This window comes from Salmo trutta, chromosome 7 (genome assembly GCF_901001165.1).
Source record: "Salmo trutta chromosome 7, fSalTru1.1, whole genome shotgun sequence".
Taxonomy (NCBI): Eukaryota; Metazoa; Chordata; class Actinopteri; order Salmoniformes; family Salmonidae; genus Salmo; species Salmo trutta.
In genome coordinates this window covers 23,091,952-23,114,764 of record NC_042963.1, presented here as the reverse complement: position 1 = coordinate 23,114,764, position 22,813 = coordinate 23,091,952, and the positions used below count along the sequence as shown (strand labels likewise).

General features: G+C 43.3%; 1 protein-coding gene across 4 annotated transcripts in view; it reads left to right on the top strand.

The window, feature by feature from the left end:
* Window positions 1-21,626, top strand: part of sin3aa (SIN3 transcription regulator family member Aa) — a 30,367-nt gene extending 8,741 nt beyond the window's left edge. For 2 of the 4 annotated variants that reach the window (XM_029758453.1, XM_029758449.1), the window contains exons 2-21: window positions 7,842-8,055; window positions 9,648-9,809; window positions 9,955-10,061; window positions 10,152-10,440; window positions 10,590-10,841; window positions 10,943-11,095; window positions 11,852-12,007; window positions 12,190-12,279; window positions 12,771-12,889; window positions 13,096-13,306; window positions 13,624-13,740; window positions 14,258-14,496; window positions 14,773-14,956; window positions 15,078-15,657; window positions 17,328-17,497; window positions 17,696-17,869; window positions 18,011-18,103; window positions 18,392-18,486; window positions 18,592-18,793; window positions 19,771-21,626. In XM_029758453.1, coding sequence (XP_029614313.1) covers window positions 7,873-8,055; window positions 9,648-9,809; window positions 9,955-10,061; window positions 10,152-10,440; window positions 10,590-10,841; window positions 10,943-11,095; window positions 11,852-12,007; window positions 12,190-12,279; window positions 12,771-12,889; window positions 13,096-13,306; window positions 13,624-13,740; window positions 14,258-14,496; window positions 14,773-14,956; window positions 15,078-15,657; window positions 17,328-17,497; window positions 17,696-17,869; window positions 18,011-18,103; window positions 18,392-18,486; window positions 18,592-18,793; window positions 19,771-20,001 — 3,807 coding nt within the window. In that variant the 5' untranslated portion in view covers window positions 7,842-7,872 and the 3' untranslated portion in view covers window positions 20,002-21,626. Of the gene's footprint in view, window positions 1-5,713; window positions 6,032-7,841; window positions 8,056-9,647; window positions 9,810-9,954; window positions 10,062-10,151; window positions 10,441-10,589; window positions 10,842-10,942; window positions 11,096-11,851; window positions 12,008-12,189; window positions 12,280-12,770; window positions 12,890-13,095; window positions 13,307-13,623; window positions 13,741-14,257; window positions 14,497-14,772; window positions 14,957-15,077; window positions 15,658-17,327; window positions 17,498-17,695; window positions 17,870-18,010; window positions 18,104-18,391; window positions 18,487-18,591; window positions 18,794-19,770 lie in introns of those variants that run through there. The other 2 variants (XM_029758451.1, XM_029758450.1) reach the window with 2 other exon arrangements.
* The last annotated feature ends 1,187 nt before the right edge of the window (window positions 21,627-22,813 follow it).

The following is a 22,813-nucleotide window of genomic DNA, read 5'->3' as shown; positions in this document are numbered from 1 at the left end:
GCTGTGCTTCAAGCATTGCGCTGTTTATGACTTCAAGCCTATCAACTCGCAAGATTAGGCTGGCAATACTATAGTGCCTTTAAGAACATCCAATAGTCAAAGGTGTATATAAAATACAAACAGTATAGAGAGAAATAGTCATATAACTACAACCTAAAACTTCTTACCTGGGATTATTGAAGACTCATGTTAAAAGGAACCACCAGCTTTCATATGTTCTGAGCAAGGAACTTAAACGGTAGCTTTTTTACATGGCACATATTGCATTTTTACTTTCTTCTCCAACACTTTGTTTTTGCATTATTTAAACCAAATTGAACATGTTAAATTATTTATTTGAGATTAAATTGATTTTATTGATGTATTATATTAAGTTAAAATAAGTGTTCATTCAGTATTGTTGTAATTGTCATTATTACTATATATATATATATATATATATATATATATATATATTTATTTATTTATTTATTTATTTATTTATTTATTTATTTATATATATAAATAAATAACAAAGTCGGCATCGGGCTTTTTTGGTCTTCCAATAATCGGTATCAGCGTTGAAAAATCATAATCGGTCGACCTCTAGTGGATAGATACTTTTGTACCTGTTTCCTCCAGCATCTTCACAAGGTCCTGTGCTGTTGTTCTGGGATTGACTTGCACTTTTCGCACCAAAGTACGTTCATCTCTAGGAGACAGAACGCGTCTCCTTCCTGAGCGGTATGACAGCTGCGTGGTCCCATGGTGTTTATACTTGCGTTCTATTGTTTGTACAGATGAACATGGTACCTTCAGGCATTTGGAAATTGCTCCCAAGGATGAACCAGACTTGTGGAGGTCTACAATTTCTTTTCTGAAGTCTTGGCTGATTTCCTTTGATTTTCCCATGATGTCAAGCAAAGAGGCACTGAGTTTGAAGGTAGGCCTTGAAATACATCAACAAGTACACCTCCATTTGACTCAAATGGTGTCAATTAGCCTATCAGAAGCTTCTAAAGCCATGACATCATTTTCTGGAATTTTCCAAGCTGTTTAAAGGCACAGTCAACTTAGTGTATGTAAACTTCTGACCCACTGTAATTGTGATACAGTGAATGATAAGTGAAAGAATCTGTCTGTAAACAATTGTAAAAATGACTGGTGTAGATGTCCTAACCGACTTGCAAAACTATAGTTTGTTAACAAGAAATTTGTGGAGCGGTTGAAAAACGAGTTTTAATGACACCAACCTAAGTGTATGTAAACTTCCGACTTCAACTGTACAAGTAGTAAATTCAGAGCGTTTGAGTATTTCGCTGTGTGTTCAGAGCACACACTGGACACTAGCCGAGGAGTAGGGTTGATCCGAGCATTCTGACCTCAACTCTAACTTCCGCAGTCAAGCACCCAAGTTAACTGGCTAAAGTTGGCTAGCTTGCTAGCTACTTCCAGACACAAATGAGCAATCATTTCACTCTGATCACTTTACTTGCCCTAGCAGAGCTAGTTAGGCTGTTTTACATGTTATTTAGAGCGTTGGTGACTGACTGTGCTGCTAGCAACAATTTAATTTAAAAAATGTGCAGGTGTTTACTGACACCGGTCATATTCAACGGGTGTTACGTGTTCATAAATTCCTCAGTTATTCTGTCCTCTGTCACACTCAGACGAGAGTGCTCTGAAATCGGAGAAGATAGCCACAGTGAATTTACGAACACACCCTTGGACACCTGGTCCCCACAATTTACCACTCTTCCACACCGAATAGCCTGAAGCCTAGGTTGAAGATGGTAAGACAATGCTATTTAAAAAAAACCTCTAAATTAACATAACTGCTTTACTGTCAATCTGTTATGTGACTGCTGAGTAGTTAACTGAAATTCACTACAGTTACGTTCATTATTCACTTTGATGGTGAACTTCTTGCTGCTACCATTCACTCCCAGTCGCTCCGAATGCGGAAGCTGGTTCCTGTTGAATAGTGGCACTACACATGGTATTTCTTATTTATTTTTGCATTGTGTAATTACAGAAAATTTACATCATATCTGCAGTAATAGTGGAATGACACACCTACTCATTCAAGGGTTTTTCTTTTTTTGTATTATTTTCTACATTGTAGGATAATCGTGAAGACATCAAAACTATGAAATAACACACATGGAATCCTGTAGTAACCAAAAAAGTGTTAAACAAATCAAAATATATTTTATATTTGAGATTCTTCAGATTAGCCACCCTTTGCCTTGATGACAGCTTTGCACACTCTTGGCATTCTCTCAGCCAGCTTTCTCTCAGCCAGCTTTCAGGTAGTCACCTGAAATGCATTTCAATTAACAGGTTGCCGTAAGTTAATTTGTGGAATTTCTTTCCTCCTTAATGAGTTTGAGCCAATCAGTTGTGTTGTGACAAGGTTTAGTAAAAGACCAAGTCCATATTATGTCAAGAACAGCTCAAATAAGCAAAGAGAAATGACAGTCCACCATGACTTTAAGATATGAAGGTCAGTCAATCCGGAAAATTTCAAGAACTGAAAGTTTCTTCAAGTGCAGTCGCAAAAACCATCAAGCGCTATGATGAAACTGGCTCTCATGAGGACCGCCACAGGAAAGGAAGACCCAGAGTTACCTCTGCTGCAGAGGATAGGTTTGAGTTACCAGCCTCAAAAATTGCAGATCTAATAAATGCTTCAGAGTTCAAGTAACAGGCGCATCCCAACATCAACTGTTCAGAGGAAGCTGCGCGAATCAGGCCTTAATGGTCAAATTGCTGCAAAGAAACCACTACTAAAGGACACCAATAAGAAGACTTCCTTGGGCCAAGAAACACAAGCAATGGACATTAGACCAGTGGAAATCTGTCCTTTAGTCTGAGTCCAAATTTGAGATTTTTGGTTCCAACCGCTGTGTCTTTGTGAGACGCAGAGTAGGTGAACGGATGATCTCTGCAGGTGTGGTTCCCACCGTGAAGCATGGAAGAGGAGGTGTGATGGTGCTTTGCTGGTCACACTGTCAGTGATTTATTTAGAATTCCAGACACACTTAACCAGCATGGCTACCACAGCATTCTGCAGCGATATGCCATCCCATCTGGTTTGAGCTTAGAGGGACTATCGTTTGTTTTTCAACAGGACAATGACCCAACACACCTCCAGGCTGTGTAAGGGCTATTTGACCAAGAAGGAGAGTGATGCAGTGCTGCATCAGATGACCTGGCCTCCACAATCCCCCGATCTCAACCCAATTGAGATGGTTTGGGATGAGTTGGACCGCAGAGTGAAGGAAAAGCAGCCAACAAGTACTCAGCATATGTGGGAACTCCAACACTGTTGGAAAAGCATTCCAGATGAAGCTGGTTGAGAGAATGCCAAGTGTGCAAAGCTGTCAAGGTAAAGGGTGGCTACTTTGAAGAACCTCAAATATAAAATATATTTAGATTTGTTTAAAACAAATTGGTTACTAAATGATTCCATATGTGTTATTTCATAGTTTTGATGTCTTCACTATTATTCTACAATGTAGGAAATAGTCAAAAATTTAAGAAAAACCCTTGAATGAGTAGGTGTCAACTTTTGACTTGTACTATATATTTATGCTATGCGAGCTAACCTGTAAGAGCCTTTGTGCTCAAACCCATGCAGTGTGATGAATGTAAATTTGTGAAGTGTATGTAGACGGGAGGAGTATCATATGCCATTTGAGGCGAAGTGCTGCAATTGTGGTAGCGAGCATGCGCCCGAATGCATGAAGTGCCCTGTTCGGGTGAAGGAGACAGAGGTGGTGAGAGGAGTGGAAGGCGTCAGTAAAGTTTAAGAAACCATGGTATTTGGATTAGAGAAACGAGTAAATGTTACTCGCCAACAGGATCCTGAGATGTTGCATGTTAAAAAGGTGCAAACGTATTGGAAATCTGAGAAAATAGGCAGTGTTGTGAGTGCGGCTTAACGTTTTTTTGGCATTACAAGGAATCCTGTTGATGAATGTTCCATCCTGTAGGGATGTGATTTGGACTATGACTGAAGGAGTTGGTTTTAGGATTTAATTTTGTATTGTATTTTTTTCCACTTTCTCGTAGTTTATTTTTGACCCCTTTTTCATTACCCGTATAGTATGTGGCAGCATACAACTTTAACCTTTGTTTGCAGGCTGCCATAATACCAGAGAAGACGACTTTGTGGCTGTGTTTATCTAGTGAAAATAGGGTCAAGTGGCCAATGTAGAAATCACTGTATATTCCTGGTTGCAAAAATTTGAAACTTCTCTTTGTGACAAAAGATGCACTGAATAGTGTAGGGAATCATTGAACCATAGTTTTTACAGCTGTTGGACTAAAACCGAGAGTAAAAGGCTCAAGTGCGAGTTTCTGCCATGTTACATTTGAAGTGGAATGCAGGGGAAGGGGGAGATTTTGTCATTAATGACAATGTGTCAATGTGAATCATTTCTCATAATTCAGGGGTATAACATTACAGTTGTATAGCTAATATGTGGTGTTTGTAGATCAACAGGTGAATGAACCTACAGCAGAATGAAGGATCACCATGGCTGGGGTCATTTTTGCTGTTCTCCAAATAGTATTGTTTTTTAATTGTATAGAAATGCAGTAAATGAGCTTCAACTTTGACATATCCTTCAACTTCACTAAAACTCCAACCCTGGTTATGGCCCTGCACTCATCAGATGAAGGATATCACAGTCAAACAACTGTTTAAAATACATGATTGTTTGTGTATAACATTAGCTGAAATTGCAATGATTAACGTTACATGTCGACATGTAGGCTGTAGCTTATGCCAGACAAATAGCTTTCTCATAACCCAGCTCAGCAACTCGCGTATGGCAGGCTATGGAACCATCGGCATTGGGTAAGGAAATATGTGTGTACTGTTGTAGATACCAAACCAGCTTATTAATTGAAAACGAGGGTTTTCTTTGTTAACGTGACATGACGGACATCTGCATTCATCCATGCGTGCTGACAAGTTAGCCAATGCAATGCCAGAGGTAGGAATATTTAGCTAACCAGCGAGCGCACCCACTGGAAGGCAGTTTGTGGTCGGTCATTCGGTGTTCAAACAAGATAGCTGAAAAAGGAGAGAAATGTAACTCCGCTAACTAGGCAGTTAGGGGCTACAGATGGGCTAGCTAACGTTAGGTAGTTACTACCTTTGCATACATTCATTCTGCACAATGCTAGTGGGTGAAGATTAAATAAAGTCAATGAATGCGCTGTTTTCATAAATGGAACAGACTAGCGATCTGTCCAGCATTGCAATTGGAGTTAGCTGGCAATACATTTCCCCCCAAAAATGACATAGCTCTGGCTAGCATACAGCAAGGTCAGCTGCAACCAAGGCAATGTTTGTAGTTTTGCAGTTAGCTTGCTTGCTTCGTTAATGGAGGAAACGCTATCTAACAACCTAGAAATATGGAGGCTTGATAACAAGAATAGTGTTGATGATTTTATAGAAATGTTAAACTGAGTATATACATTATTAATTAGATAGTCTAGTTATTACGGCGGTGATCTGCATATGGTTTTATTTTCGTTCTCGAGTGCAGCTTTCCGACGCTCGCAACCCGGAACTACCAGAACGGCTTTGTTTACAAACATTCGGATTATTTCGCGAGCATTTTGTTCAGTTTAATTTTCGAATGTTGTGTGCGCGAGGGTTGCGGGCGATATTACAGCCCCCTTCCAGTTAATATTTGAGGGACTTCTCAAACTGCCAATAATAACTACAATACCATCCCACTTTGCCGCTTCTTTCGAGTGCCGACCAATAACATTGTTCAGTGGGTGGGAAAGAGAAATACACAATCGTGGCCACGCCTCTTGTTTAAGAACCGAGCCGAGGTTGTTTTCTGTCGAGGATAATTTTCCTATTGCGGTGATTGTTAAAATACTTATAGCTGTTTAAATTATTTTATTTACAAAAGTATATGCATGCTCCTGTTAGTCTTTTCGGCTTTCAAAGGTTTAAGTTTATACCCACGAATTGACTGCAACTTTAACGTGCCTGTTCAAGTCTGTGTTACCAGGGCAGGGGGTGAGTTCATTTGTCAAGAATTGAAAAAACAATCATTGTTTCGTTTGAATTAGCTATTTCCCCGATATCAATTTTGATATAGCTAGCACTAAAGGGAAACTGGCGTGTGGAACTGGACTTTCAGTCACTGCTGAAGTACTCTAGCAAAGATTTGAGGGAAACATTTGGTAAATTGGCTAGCATGTGAATATTGTGTAACGCTAATTTACTGTGTAGATAGTCTGCTCCACTCGAATCGATTCTCAATGTGTTGTTTATGTTGTATGCTAGCAAGACAGCTTAGCTAACTAACACACCTACCTTTGCAATGGACAAAGATTGTTAGTTTGCGAATTTTTAAAAGGCACCGTTAATGTCTCATCTTTTGTTGTGGTCTTAGCTATGGCATTTGAAAACACTAACTAGTTAACGTTATTATGTTTTCTCTAAAGCACTTAATACTTTGAGTCGTTATCCAAAGGCGGGCACTGGATCGCTTCGTCTTGTAACTCGGCTACTCGCGGTCGGTGTTCTGAAATGGTGACAGGCCGCAAAGCAGAGGGGGAGGGTAAAGGGGACTGGCCATTACTTTCAACTTGAAAATAAGGCCGAAGCTATTATTGTGGCCAATACACTTGCATATGAGCCGTTCTCTTAATACTTAACTCGCAATGCCTTTATTTGGGAAACGCTGGTGGTTTGTTTGCAAGCTAGTCATGTGGCTACGATTAAGATGCACAGCATAAGTGGTTAGCTTGTGACGTTAGTGTGTTGGCAGTTAGTTTACCTACCTGATTGAAGACGCTTGCTAAGTTAACTATATATTGGCTAGTTAGCGAGTCGACCAGCCGAGGTTGTCTGGGTAGGTGGCACCGACCAAAAACATGGACCCGGTCATATAGTTGAGCTAGTGTGGTCTAGTCATCATAGCGTACGTGTGTTGGCTAGCCACAGATGTATTGGAATATTAATTCAATATAGCTAACGGTAACTAAACTTTTGCTATAAAGCTTACCATTTCTAAGCATAACAAATGCAGCATTGTGTAACTTACAGGAGCTTGTCCGAAATGTTAACCAGCTACCAGCTAGTTATTTTATATCAAAATACATATTTATTGGAACCTCTCGTTAAACTAACCAAGTAGAAATCTCATATTTTGACTTTTTGATTTTGTTTTGTCATCATGCGAAATTGCAGGAAATAAATCACTACCACGGTAGCTAGATCATGAATGGAATGTAGCAAGCCAGTCACATTCAATCAGGGGTGTATTCATTACATCTTAAAACGGAAACCGTATAAGAAGCAAACGAAATGGGGACGAACCTTCCTGAATTTGTCCAGTAGAAACTCTCGTTTTCATTACGAAGCATTTTCCGTTAGGAATAAGCGGTTTCTGTTTTGCAACGTAAATCGGCGTAATGTTTTGAATAAACCCCAGTACTGTGGCGTCGCTTCGATAAGTAATTCATAGTTCTGCAGCATGCCTTGGCTGCTAGGTTGTTTTCAGTCTACATAGTATTTCAACATTGTATCAACACGTGCCAGTCGTATTTTTATGTCCATGTTTAGCTTCAGATTCACGCTCATACTTTCTTCCCAGCATGGATGTTTGACAAAAATAAAACCTGTTTGTGTATTAAGTTTAGGCTTACATTTCTTTCTTAAATGTATACCTTCCTACCTGAAAGTACATATATTTTTGACGCTGTCTTTGACTCCATTTAAGTGAAAAGGTAAACACAATTTTTGCGCGAGTATGACAAAAGAAACGGCCCTGTAAATACATGACTACCCGGACACCATGCTGAAGTTGTTTCGTCTGCAGGTCTTTCAGCCCCCTCGAGCATGAGTTCAAAATGAAACGGCGCTTGGAGGAACAGGAACCGGTATTTGCGTCCCAACAGCGGCGCTTCACCGGCAGCACGGAGGCTTTCCAGCACCGCGTCCTGGCCCCGGCGCCTGCCGCGTACGAGGCCGTGGGCGACAGCATGCAGCCTACCGCAGGCAACATCCAGTATTCTGTCCCACAGGGCTACCAGGTACGCAGTGCTACACACGCAACCAAGGTTTACGGTTTAATAGATTTAACTGCTATTTTAATCATAAATGAGCAGTAACTTTTCTAATAGTGATATTCTGTGGCTATGTACACTTTGGAATGATTTAACAATAATCAATCAATTCCATTACTGCATTCGTAAAACAACCAATCAGTCATTTCATCCCCAAAAAAGAAATGCCTTTACATGCATGTGCACTACTGATCAAAAGTTTTAGAACACCTACTCATTCAAGGTTTTTTCTTTATTTTTACTATTTTCTACATTGTAGAATAATACTGAAGACATACAAATTATGAAATCAGACATGGAATCATGTAATAACCAAAAGTGTTTAAACAAATCCAAATATATTTTATATTTGAGATTCTTCAAATAGCCACTCTTTGCCTTGATGACAGCTCAGCACACTCTTGGCATTCTCCATATTATGGCAAGAACAGCTCAAATAAGCAATGAGAAACGACGGTCCATCATTACTTGAAGACATGAAGGTCAGTCAATCCGGTAAAATATAAATAACTTTGAAAGTTTCTTCAAGTGCAGTCGCAAAAACCATCAAGCGCTATGATGAAACTGGCTCTCATGAGGACCGCCACAGGAAAGGAGAGGATAAGTTCATTAGAGTTACCAGCCTCAGAAATTGCAGATCTAATAAATTCTTCACAGAGTTCAAGTAACAGATGCATCTCAACATCAACTGTTCAGAGGAGGCTGCGTGAATCAGGCCTTCATGATCGAATTGCTGCAAAGAAACCACTACTAAAGGATGCTAATAAGAAGAGACTTGCTTGGGCCAATAAACACGAGCAATGGACATTATACCGGTGGACATTTTTTCTTTGGTCTGGAGTCCAAATTGGAGATTTTTTGTTCCGACCTCCGTGTCTTTGTGAGACGCAATGTGAGTGAACGGATGATCTCTGCTTGTGTATTTCCCACCGTAAAGCATGGAGGAGGTGGATTTATGGTGTGTGGGTGCTTTGCTGGTGACACTGTCAGTGATTTCTTTAGAATTCAAGGCACACTTAACCATGGCAACCACAGCATTCTGCAGCGATACGCCATCCCATCTGGTTTGAGCTTAGAGGGACTATCATTTGTTTTTCAACAGGACAATGACCCAAAACACACCTCCAGGCTGTGTAAGGGCTATTTGACCAAGAAGGAGAGTGATGGAGTGACCTGGCCTCCACAATCCCCTGACCTCAACCCAATTGAGATGGTTTGGGATGAGTTGGACCGCAAAGTGAAGGAAAAGCAGTCAACAAGTGCTTAGCATATGTGGGAACACCTTCAACACTGTTGGAAAAGCATTCCAGGTGAACTGGTTGAGAGAATGCCAAGAGTGTGCAAAGCTGTCATCAAGGCAACGGGTGGCTATTTTAAAGATGTATATTTTGATTTGTTTAATACTTGTTTGGGTTACTACATGAGTCCATATGTTTTGATGTCTTCACCATTATTCTACAATGTAGGAAATAGTACAAATAAAGAAAAAACCCTTTTAATGAGTACGTTTATTAAAACTTTTGACCGGTAGTGTATTTGACTCTGTGTCCTCCCTACAGGTCTCCACTGTGCCACAGAACTCGAGTGGTCATGGCCACGCCCCTAGCCCAGCTGTACACCACCACAGCCCAGCTGTCCAGCCCCATGGGCCCCCTGTGATGCAGGGCCACACTCACCCCCCTGCCTCAGCCCAGGGCCAGCAGCAATTCCAGAGGCTCAAGGTGAGACCTCCTGGGCCCCCCGTTTGGTGTTTTCTAGGCCAGCCTAATGAGAGCAATTTAGACATTTTTCTGAAATATAATCCAATAAAACCCAGATGAACAGTGATCAGACTTAGAGTGATGGATATCTTTCTGTCTCTCTCAGGTGGAAGATGCTTTGTCTTACCTGGACCAAGTGAAACTCCAGTTTGGCAACCAACCTCAAGTCTACAATGACTTCCTGGACATCATGAAGGAGTTCAAGTCTCAAAGGTGAGGTTTTAAGGTTTTGCCTCTCTCTTACTCTAGCATGACAAAAGTTAACTGCCTTTCAAGCAAATATGTTTCTCTGTTCTGTCACAGCATTGACACTCCAGGGGTGATAAGCAGGGTATCCCAGCTCTTCAAAGGCCACCCTGACCTCATTATGGGATTCAACACCTTCCTGCCACCAGGCTACAAGATCGAGGTCGCGACCAACGACCTGGTCAATGTGACCACGCCGGGTCAGATCCACCACATCACCCCTCACGGCATCTCTGTCTCACAAATCCCCCTGTCGGGACTACCCACCCCGCACCAGCCGCCAGCCCCCACCACCACCTCTGCCCCACCCCCTCCCACACAGCCAACCCCTACCAAGATAAGCAAGGTGAGTGGGTGAAAATATAAATATTACACATTATTTGCCTATATTATGTTTACCACTCTGTTTTCTCAGTCTGCTAGTCCAAAATGTTAAATATGTTAGTTTTTCCCCAACATGATTTTTATATACATGTTCGTTTTGTCTTTGTCTAGCAGCCACTGCAATCTCCAGTCCTCACGCCAAGCAGCCAGCCCAATCCGTCCATCCCCGCCTATGCCTCCCCCCGATCCCCAACCCTGCAGCCCCACACCCCGATCAGTGGCACGCCCAATGCCCCTCCACTGCAGAACAACCAGCCTGTGGAGTTCAATCATGCCATCAACTACGTCAACAAGATCAAGAACCGTTTCCAGGGTCAGCCGGACATCTACAAAGCCTTCCTGGAGATCCTGCACACCTACCAGGTCAGCAGCCAAACCACATTTGCCACATTTGCCATTTGCCTATCATGTAATATTCCAACTGGAGCATTCATAATAGCAATGTTTTTCTTTGTCAACTCTAGAAGGAGCAGCGGAATGCTAAGGAGGCAGGAGGGAACTACACCCCAGCCCTGACAGAGCAGGAGGTCTATGCCCAGGTGGCCCGGCTCTTCAAGAACCAGGAGGACCTTCTCTCTGAGTTTGGCCAGTTCCTACCAGATGCCAACAGCTCGGTGGTGAGTAGAGCACAAAGCATTTATCTGTTCCCTGAGAATCTAAACTGAGTATACAAAACATTAACAACACCGGCTCTTTCCATGACATAGACTGACCAGGTGAAGGCTATGATCCCTTATTGTCACTTCTTAAATCCACTTCAATCAGTGTAGTTGAAGTGCAGGAGACGGGTTAAAGAAGGATTTTTAGTCTTGATACATGGATTGTGTACGTGTGCCATTCAGGGTGAATAGGCAAGGCAAAATATTTAAGTGCCTTTTTGAAGGGGTTATGGTAGTAGGTGCAGGGCAAACCGGTTTGCGTCAAGAACTGCAATGCTCTTGGGTTTTTCACACCCAACAGTTTCCTGTGTGTATCAAGAAGGGTCCACCACCCAAAGGACATCTAGCCAACTTTACACAACTGTGGGAAGCATTGGTGTCAACATGGGCTAGCATCCCTGTGGAGCGCTTTCGACACCTTGTAGAGTCCTTGCCCCAATGAGTTGAGGCAGTTCTGAAGGCAAAAGGGGGGGGTTCAACTCAATATTAGGATGTTGATATCTAATGTTTGGTATACTCAGTGTATGCCTATAAAGTGTGTAAAGTATTAATTTCTATTCAGAAGTATTTGTCCCTAAAAGTCCGTATCAGACATAATATTCAGTGGTTGACGTAACTTTTCGATAGCAGGTTTTCAAATGAGTACCTGAGGTAATATTGTGATGCAACTACTTCTGAGCTATCTGCCAATGTCGTGTCCCTTGTCCTCCCTAGCTGTTAAGCAAGACGACAGCAGAAAAGGCGGAGTCTGTGCGGAATGACCACGGTGGCACAGCAAAGAAGCTGCAGCTCAACAACAAACAGAGGCCCAATCAGAACGGTTGCCAGATCCGCATGCTCTCTGGGACAGTTGCCACACCCCCTGTCAAGGTACACACCCCTTTATCAGCACACTGTAGATACGAAAATGCATTACCCTCTGACTGCTTTCCAGCATGCTCTACTATTTTACAGCTTGTGTTGAATTATTTATCAATATAAACTGATATGATATTTTTTACATCACAGTTGAGAACTCACACTCTTTTGTTCACATCTTTGCTATCTTGAAGAAGAAGCCCAAGTTGCTGAATTTGAAAGACTCGTCCCTGGTAGAAGCCAGCAAACATGGAGATGGCACAGAATCTCTGTTCTTTGAGAAGGTGAGTTTGAGCTTGGCTTTCTACCCAATTTAGTTTCATTAGCTACGTAATTAAATAACCTGAAAGGTCAATGTTTTTAACTAATTAAATTAAATATTAACGAGTAAAAGTTGCTTATAATTTCCTGCTATAATGAACTAAATGTATTTATTTTAATTTTACCTTTATTTAATTAGGCAAGTCAGTTAAGAACAAATTCTTATTTTCAATGACGGCCTAGGGACAGTGGGTAAACTGCCTTGTTCAGGGGCAGAACAACAGATTGTTACCTTGTCAGCTCGGGGATTCGATCTTGCAACCTTTCAGTTACTAGTCCAATGCTCTAACCACTAGGCTACCTGCCGCCCCAGGCGGCAAACCCCCCATAAAGCTTGAAGGTGCAGTATGATATAGTTTATCTTAAAGGGAAACATGCTATTTTTATATTTTTACTTTTTTAATCTGTCTTTACTTGACGTCTCATCCAGGTGTTTACAAATTTTTTTTTGCAGGTGCGGAAGGGCTTGCGGAGTGCAGAGGCCTATGACAACTTCCTGCGTTGTTTGGTCATCTTCAACCAAGAGGTCATCTCCAGGGCTGAGCTGGTGCAACTGGTGCTGCCTTTCCTGGGGTGAGTACGGAAGTTGGGAAACTGCCTCACTCAGTCAGTGACCGACTAACTCTAGATTCATCCACTCCTCATTGGTCGTGGCTTGTTTCACATCATTGACATGTTCGACTGGTTATGCATTCATTTGATCCATTCAGTAAAGCTTTGTTAAGTGTGGCTGAAGCAAAAACATTTTTTTTTACCAAAATGGCCACTGTCGTTGACAGGAAATTCCCCGAACTGTTCAATTGGTTCAAGAACTTCCTAGGATACCGGGAAATGTCCCACACTGAGCGCTATCCCAAGGAGCGTGCTTTGGAGGGCATTGCCATGGAGATCGACTATGCTTCCTGCAAGAGACTGGGATCGAGCTACAGAGCACTGCCGAAGAGCTACACGCAGCCAAAGTGCACCGGGAGAACGCCACTGTGCAAAGAGGTAAGTGCAACACTGCCCCTCGAAGGCAATCTAAAGACCTACAGCCAATCAACAGGCCCTCAAGGGAACCTTTTTCACCAGCCATTAACCACACCTACCTGTCAGCTGTTCACACAAATAATTACTCTCTAGTTAGTCTACTCACTGTGTGTACTGTTTTCTGAATGTAGTGGATGTTCATGTCGGAACCATGTTTCTATAGGTTTACTTGGTGAAATCAGAGCTGTATTATTACCGGGGCTGTATTGCGTTTTACACCTTTTTTAGATGTGTAAAGTATGTACACAAGATGTTTAGTGTGTCCTTGCTTCATCCAGGTCCTCAATGACACCTGGGTGTCCTTCCCTTCCTGGTCTGAAGACTCTACCTTTGTGAGCTCCAAAAAGACCCAGTATGAGGAGCACATCTACAGATGTGAGGATGAACGCTTCGAGGTGAGTTAGCCCAAAACTGTAAACCAAATTAATATAAACAGTTTTGATATGTTTCATGGACAAATACATCCATCTATGCCAGCGATGGGCAACTTTGATGGGGGTGGGGACCACAAAAAAACAGAACTTGTGTCATGAGGCACCCCCTTGCTAACAAAACATTTTCAGCCCCCCCCCCGTGACATCTAATATTTTTTGTTATGTTTCCTGCAATTTTACACATTTTGCCGTTGGTTGGAGGTACACTTTTGCAGTTTTTAATATAACTAATGTCCAATGGACCCTACCCCTGTCAGTAATTCAACCATATTCACTACAAGTTTAGATAGCTGGCCGCTAGACTAATTTACCAATCTAAAACATTTTTGCTGACATGTGCTAATTAAGTATCTGATGCACAACCAAATTTGCGAAATTGCACCCATTTGCCCATCGCTGGTCTATGCTATTATGTTGTCTTGCCCATGTTGTGCTTGTTATCTAACACTCCCTTATTTTCATTTGTATTTGCCTCCAGCTGGACGTGGTGCTGGAGACCAACCTGGCCACCATCCGCATGCTGGAGACAGTACAAAGAAAACTGTCCCGTATGTCTGCCGAGGAGCAGGCCAAGTTCCGCCTGGACAACACGCTGGGAGGCTCCTCGGAAGTCATCCATCGCAAGGCCATCCAGAGGATATATGGTGACAAGGCCCCTGACATCATCGATGGGCTCAAGAAGAACCCTGCCGTTTCTGTTCCCATTGTGCTGAAGAGGTGAGTGTCAAGCCAAAACTCAAACTGTACCAGGAAAGGAGTATTATTTATTCCACATTTAATTTGGATGAACTATCCCTAGTTTATCTAAACTGTTGATTCAATTTTTATATATTTGTTTACAGGGCTTTTGTGGGTGTCTACATTCTTCTTTCATGCATGCTCATATGCCTGTTCTTACATCAAAGTGTTGAGTTGATAACTATGAATCTTTTCACTTAGTCACAACTTGAGGTTTTCTCCTGCAAGCCATCCTCATTCCCATGTTGTCCTCAGGTTAAAGACCAAGGAGGAGGAGTGGCGGGAAGCCCAGAGGGGCTTCAACAAGATCTGGAGGGAGCAGAATGAGAAGTACTACTTGAAGTCTCTTGACCACCAAGGTATCAACTTCAAACAGAACGACACCAAGGTGCTACGATCCAAGACACTGCTCAATGAGATTGAGAGCATCTACGACGAGGTGAGTTTTCTTGAGTTCCAATAAGTTAAAATGGATAGAATCCTAAATTGTGGGAATTTTATGTTGCTGTTCATTCAACAGCAAGTACGTGAAAAGTGTGTGCTTTTGTGTTACGGTGTAGCGACAGGAACAGGCATCGGAAGAGAACACCGCGATGCCCAGCGGCCCCCACCTAACTTTGACCTACGAGGACAGCCAGATCCTGGAGGACGCTGCCGCCCTCATCATCCACCACGTCAAGCGGCAGACGGGCATCCAGAAGGAGGACAAGTACAAGATCAAACAAATCATTCACCACTTGATCCCCGACATGCTGTTCGCCCAGCGCGGCGAGCTCTCAGACCTGGAGGAAGAAGAAGAGGAAGAGGAGATGGAGCTGGATGTGTCCGTGGCCAAGAAGCACAATGGCGTCATGCAAGGCGGAAGCCCCAACAAGTCCTCCAAGCTCCTCTTCTGCAACACGGGTGCCCAGAAGCTGCGAAGTTGCGCCGAGGCCTACAATCTATTTTACGTCAACAATAACTGGTACATCTTCCTGCGGCTGCACCAGACACTGTGCTCGCGGCTGACGCGGATCTACGGGCAGGCGGAGAGGCAGATTGAGGAGGACATCCGGGAGCGTGACTGGGAGAGAGAGGTGCTGGGCCTCAAGCGAGACAAGAAGGACAACCCTGCCATCCAGCTGAGACTGAAAGAGCCCAGTGAGTTCATAGCACAAAACTGTTAATCCCACACAGCAATAGCCTTTTCACACTCAATCACTCATTGATTTTCATCACTTTGATTGGTAAGTCTCATAGACACACAGTGCATCAGCACTGGGTTAATGGGGGCTACTGTGGATCTGTGAAGCATTGAGCAAGCTAGAGATTGGCTAATCATAGCCCTTGGCCATACACAGTATGTGCAGTTGTCTGCAAAATTTCCACAGTAAATCAGTTGTTATTCAGATTGTGCATTGAAAGATGTTTAAGTATAGAGGTCTGCCTGGCACTTATTTTTTTCATCCTGCCGCAGACTCCCACCTGTTACTGCAAGAACTGGTCCTCAACCCAACCACAGTCCTGCAATGTTATTTTAGGTCTATGTAATTTTCACGTGGCCCATTATATTAAGCTAGCGATATTACTGGGTTTATCGGCCAATATGCTAGATGTAGTTTGAAGAGAGCAGAGTTGGAGATACTTTCTCTTGGAGCAGAGTTGGAGATACTTTCTCTTGAGCTATTTTTATAGCCTACATTCGGAGTGGGACGATTTTCAGACTGAGGCAAATATGGTTAATCAGTATTTATTCCTAGGCAAAGTTGTAAACTATAGCCGTAATCATATTTAGGAAGTACAGTTCCTTGGAAAGATGCACCACAATAAATTGAACCTTTTTATTTAATTAGGCAAGTCAGTTAAGAACAAATTCTTATTTACAATGACGGCCTTCCCCGGCCAAACCTTCCCCTAACCCGGACGACGCTGGGCCAATTGTGTGCCGGCCGTGGGACTCCCGATCACGGCCGGTTGTGATACAGCCCAGGATCGAATCAGGGTCTGTAGTGATGCCTCTAGCACTGCGGTGTAGTGCCTTAGTTGTTTTTAGATGAACAGTTTTATTTGACCAAGAAGGAGAGTGATAGAGTGCTGCGTCAAATGAACTGGCCTCCACAATCCCTCGATCTCAACCCAATTTGAGATGGTTTGGGATGAGTTGGACCGCAGAGTGAAGGAAAGATAGTTGGAAAAGCATTCCAAATGACTCCCTCGTGAAGCTGGTTGAGATAATGCCAAGTGTGCAAAGCTGTCATCAAGGCAATGGGTGGCTACTTTGAAGAATCTAAAATATATTTTGATTTGTTTTAACTTTTTTTTTTGGGGTTACTACATGGTTCCGTATATGTTATTTCATAGTGTTGATGTCTTCACTATTTTTCTACAGTGTAGGAAATAGTAAAAATTAAGAATGAGTTGGTGTCCAGACTTTTGACTGGTACTGTATACTAGGGGCACTTGATCCCAACTAGAAGAGCAGAGGTAGGCTACTGAAGTTGAAGTAGCGAATTCTGAGTTTGTGAATAATGCAACGTGCTTTTAATACAATGGGTAGGCCTAGGCTAACCCATACAAAGCGGAAAGACCACCATTTCTAACTCTGCAGGACAACAAAAATATTTTCATCCCAAAGAAGTCTGTCTCACCGCCCACTCCCACCCGCAGCATGAAAACTGCTCACCGCGCCACAATGATCTGTCGGGATCCTCAGGTCCTGCGGGCATCCCATGGGAATGCAGTCCTCTATTTAAATGTCATCTGTACATTGGTTAAACTGAAATGCATAGTGCCATGATCAGTCTCTGATAGTCTTTCTTCCCTACCTGCAGTGGATATAGAGGTGGAGGACTACTACTCTGCCTTCCTGGAGATGGTGCGGAACCTTCTGGATGGCAACATGGAGCCGGCTCAGTACGAGGACTCCCTCCGGGAGATGTTCACCATCCATGCCTACACCGCCTTCACCATGGACAAACTCATCCAGAGCATCGTCAGGCAGGTCAGTAGCCCCTCATTACTGCTATTCTTTTACACTAGATTTGGGCTAGTTCCTAGTAGCATAGCTAGCTTTTTGATCCTCCAGGTTGATGAGCCTATTCTAAACCTGTTTTCAGTTTTTGTTTAAGCATTTTTTACGGGTTGGTTCTGCTGGTCTAGCACTATTCTCCACTCAGCTCTTCTTCTTTTCTGTCTGCAGCTCCAGCACATAGTGAGTGACGAGATCTGCGTGCAGGTGACAGACCTGTACTTAGCAGAGGGCACCAACGAGGCCACCGGGGGTCCCCTTCCCACCCAGACATCCAGAGCTTCCACAGAGGGATGCTACCAGCGCAAGGCGGAACAGATCATGTCCGATGAGAATTGCTTCAAGGTAGATCGACCACTGTCAGGAAATAGTTTTTTTTCCTGTGATGTCTGTTTCTGACTATCGTACACATGTATATAAATAAAAACTCTAACGTTATCTTTCTCTCTCTCCTCTCCTGCCTTTCTTCCCTCGCTCTCGCCACAGCTTATGTTTCTAAAGAACAGAGGCCATGTTCAACTGACAGTGGAGCTTCTGGACACCGAGGAGGAGAACTCCGATGAACCCATGGAGGCAGAGGTAATAGACAGCACAGTACAAATATATGCTTTTATTTTCTCCTGTGTGTGTGTGAACCCAGGCATCTCTCAGCTTTCCGCGACTTAATTAGCGCGCCTGTATTTTTTTGTTATACTGTGTTTGACCAATGGCGACGATTGTTTTGATTGACAACATGTAATCTTTGAACCCATCTAATTGAAAGTTGTTTTTAGTGTTGTGGTAAACGGTAGATGTGTGTTATCACTGCTAACCTTTTATTTTGGCAGCTGGTCTGTGTATTGAGTGGAGTTGTTTTGTATTTTCAAGCGCTGGTCAGATTACGTGGGTCGCTACCTGAATTCTGACTCTACCTCTCCAGAGTTGCGGGAACACCTTGCTCAGAAACCCGTCTTCCTTCCCAGGTTAGTGTCACTCTATTTGAATATGCATTCTTTATTCTCTTTTGGTGCAAAATGCCTCAAAAGAGTTGGCTTTAACTAGCCTAACCTGGAACCTTTTCTATTCAGGAACCTCCGTCGGATACGGAAGTACCAAAGGGGTAGGGAGCAGCTGGAGAAGGAGGCCAGCGAGGGAGAGAAAAAGTCCATGGAGAATGCTGAGAACCTTAAAATGGAATGTATGTTCAAGCTCAACTCCTACAAGATGGTGTATGTCTTCAAGTCTGAGGACTACATGTACCGACGCACTGCCTTGCTGCGAGCTCACCAGGTATTCACCTCTCCTCCCATTTACTCATATTCCTCTCCCACTACCGTCTTAGTGTAGTGAGCTGTACATATTACCCTTTGTGGCCTCATCCTTTTAATGGGCACAATCCTATTTGTGACTTGTTATTCTAGTCGGTTAAATTAGTAACCGTCCTCTAAATCAGTGGTTCCCAAACTTTCACTCAGGCTCCCATTCAAGCATTGGGGAACATTCCGCGCCCCCTCCTGCACGTGCCACGTGTATTTCTAACTGTTCACAACCCTCTTGTTGGTGGAGAGAACGTTTCTCAGCTTTACAGCTTATTTCCAGCAATTCTACACATTTTGTCACATGGTGCAGAGAGAAATTGTAAGATCTACATCTCGTTTTCTTGCAGTTTTATACATTTTTCCATGTCTAATGTGTATTCATGTGATAATTGAGTGACTCAAACATTACAACAAAATCTATGGCTAAAAAAACGTTCACTGACATGGATTAGTTGATCTCAGAAATGTCCAGAGGTTATAAATAGCTCTCTTATGCCGCGCTCACATGCAAGTCGGAACTAAAAAACTCAAACATTTCAGACTTGCTGAGTCATTGAACGCGGCACGTATAACTACAACCCGTTAGCAAGTTGGAAATGTCAGCGTTGCCTAGTTCCGACTAGTTTGCGAATGTGACATAAGCTATGCAATGACTGACATGACGAGGAAAACTGATGCACAACCCAATTTCGAAATTGCACCTTGTGCATTCTACTTTTACCACTTTCAAGAGTACGTTGAAAGCCGGACTGAGTTCCTTTTTGGGGTGGGACCCAAGTGCCCCCCCTGCCGATCCCTCGCGTGCCTCAGTTTGGGAACCACTGCTCTAAAGGACCACCAATTGTGTGAGCGATACCTTAGAAACCTATATTTGCTGTGTTGAGAGTTCTGTTTTTTTAACACAGTAGTAACATGACCACGGTGTCCCTCTCTCCTTTCCACCTGCAGTCACACGAGAGAGTGAGCACTCGGTTGCACAAGCGCTTCCAGGCCTGGGTCGACTTCTGGGTGAAGGAGCATGTCACTCGCGACATGGCCGCTGAGACCAACAAGTGGCTGATGGGAGAGGGGCGTGACGGCCTGGTGCCGTGCACCACCACCCGCGAGCTGGAGATCCTCCACTTCATGAACATCAACAAGTACCGTGTCAAATACGGCTCACCCCTCAATGCACCATAACCCACCAGGAATGGAAGGGGGGGGGGTTGGGTTGGGATTATATACTAGGATGGGTCAGGAATGGAGGAGAGGGCATATCAACAACTTTCTAAGACTGATATGGGAGCACAACACACAACTAGGTCTTACCGGGGGCGACTGGATCACTGTTTTTAACCAGCGTTTTTAGCTGTGCACACTTTTGCAGGGCCTTCGGTGCCAAAACGTAGGGAGTTGTCCTGTTGGTTGAAATCTAGCCACAGTCACTGACCTGAGCTCTTACCAGCAGACCAAACCACATCACAAATCATGGTCTTGGGGCTTTAATAAAAAGCTTTTGGGACTCGCCCTGTGTGCTCCCTAGAGGTGCCTGCTGGGTAACAGCCTCACTTGGGCTCAGTCAGTAGGCTGGGGTTTGGTTGTTTGTAATTGACAGACATAGTAATATATGAAGCCATCAAAATAAGGATTCTGTTGTCAAAGATTACTTTTGACGGTGTAACTGCGGTATCCGTGGAAAATAGTTTTGGGGGATAAGTGCACTTAACTAGGAATTGGATGGGGTTGAGTTTGAGTTGCCACGGTTTCAAGGGTGCATGGAGCTCAAAGCGGACTATAGTTGAAACGATCTGGTACAGCCACGTCCCTGTGTTGGGGACAAATCACAATAACACATCACTTCAAAATGAGACCAAGATGTTTCTTATTGGTCACCTTTCCTTTTCAAACACAAGGGTGCATTAAGAGAACGAGGCCTGAGTCACAAGCAGCGTTGTGGGGTGAGAAGTGAAAAGCACTGTTGTGTTTAATGTAAAAAGACAAGTAGATTAGCCACACAACTCTGCTGTGTCTAACTGTAAAATTGTATAGCTTGTGAATGTCAGATTATGAAATGTGTGTGTGTGTGTGTGTGTGTGTGTGTGTGTGTGTGTGTGTGTGTATATATTTATTATAAGTATATAAACACAACTAATCCTGACCGCCCTGATATTCAACCTTTTGAAGTTGCTGGCAATGCCCTACTACGCCAATACACCAGCTTGTACACATAAACCGAGATCATTATGGATGGACTATCCACACTGTAAATAAACTGTACATAGTGTCAGACCTTTTTTATGACTAAGAACTGCGTTGTTGTTCTAGTAATACTTTCTAAGCTTACTGTGGACTTTAGTGAGATGGCTGAAGTTAGTATGTGTATGAAAAATAAAAATGCAAGACAGTTTTTACCAAAGGGAGTTGATTAGGATAGTTGTTTTTTGTTTTTCCTTACTGTGTTTTTTTTTTTGTTCTTTGTAGTAAGAAATGTTCATTTGAAAAGTAGAAATGTATCCAGGTCTTTGTTTTTGAAATGGAAGTTTTATAAAATCTTAAATTTTTTTGAAGTTTGATTTTGGCTGTCATTTCAGTCGATATCACTGCCCATGTGGATATGCTGAACATACTCTGAATGGAGTGGAGCTGGGCTATTAGCGGAAGGCCTGTATCCACAAAGCATCTCAGAAAAGGTCCTAGGAATCCTGTTTTAAAACCTGTTTTAAGCCAATCTCTATCAAATCATTTCTGGATAATAATTAAGTACCTTATTGTGGTTGTTATCAATTAAAATGGTCAAAAATAATAAAATGGCTTCTTAGCAAAGACTTGCTAGGACTGTCTGGGAGTGGTCTGAGTGAGGAGGGAAAAACTGAACTAGCTGTTATTGGTAGAGAGGTTTGGAACTCATTATGTGTATATATATGTATCTCAGCAAAAAAAGAAACTGCCTTTTTTCAGGACCCTGTCTTTCAAAGGTGCATTCATAAAAATCCAAATAACTTCTTAGGACACTGAAGAGGCCTTTCTACTTACTGACTCTGAAAAACACCAAAAGAAAGATGCCCAGGGTCCCTGCTCATCTGCGTAAATGTGCCTTAGGCTTGCTGCAAGGAGGCATGAAGACTGCAGATGTGGCCAGGGCAATAAATTGCAATGTCCGTACTGTGAGACGCGTAAGACAGCGCTACAGGACAGACAGCTGATCGTCCTCGCACTGACAGACCACGTGTAACAACACATGCACAGGATCGGTACATCCGAACATCACACCTGCGGGACAGGTACAGAATGGCAACGACTGCCCGAGTTACTCCAAGAACTCACAATCCCTCCATTTAGTGCTCAGACTGTCCGCAATAGGCTGAGAGATGCTGGACTGAGCGCTTGTAGGCTTGTTGTAAGGCAGGTCCTCACCAGACATCACCGGCAACAACGTTGCCTATGGGCACAAACCCACCGTTGCTGGACCAGACAGGTCTGGCAAAAAGTGCTCTTCACTGACGAGTCGCGATTTTGTCTCACCAGGGGTGATGGTCGGATTCGCGTTTATCATCGAAGGAATGAGCGTTACACCGAGGCTTGTACTCTGGAGTGGGATCAATTTGGAGGTGGAGGGTCTGGGGCGGTGTGTCACAGCATCATCGGACTGAGCTTGTCATTGCAGGCAATCTCAACGCTGTGCATTACAGGGAAGACGTCCTCCTCCCTCACGTGGTACTCTTCCTGCAGGCTCATCCTGACATGACCCTCCAGCATGACAATGCCACCAGCCATACTGCTCGTTCTGTGCGTGATTTCCTGCAAGACAAGAATGTCAGTGTTCTGCCATGGCCAGCGAAGAGCGCAGATCTCAATCCCATTGAGCACGTCTAGGATCTGTTGGATCAGAGGGTGAGGGCAAGGGCCATTCCCCCCCAGAAATGTCAGGGAACTTGCAGGTGCCTTGGTGGAAGAGTGGGGTAACATCTCACAGCAAGAACTGGCAAATCTGGTGCAGTCCATGAGGAGGAGA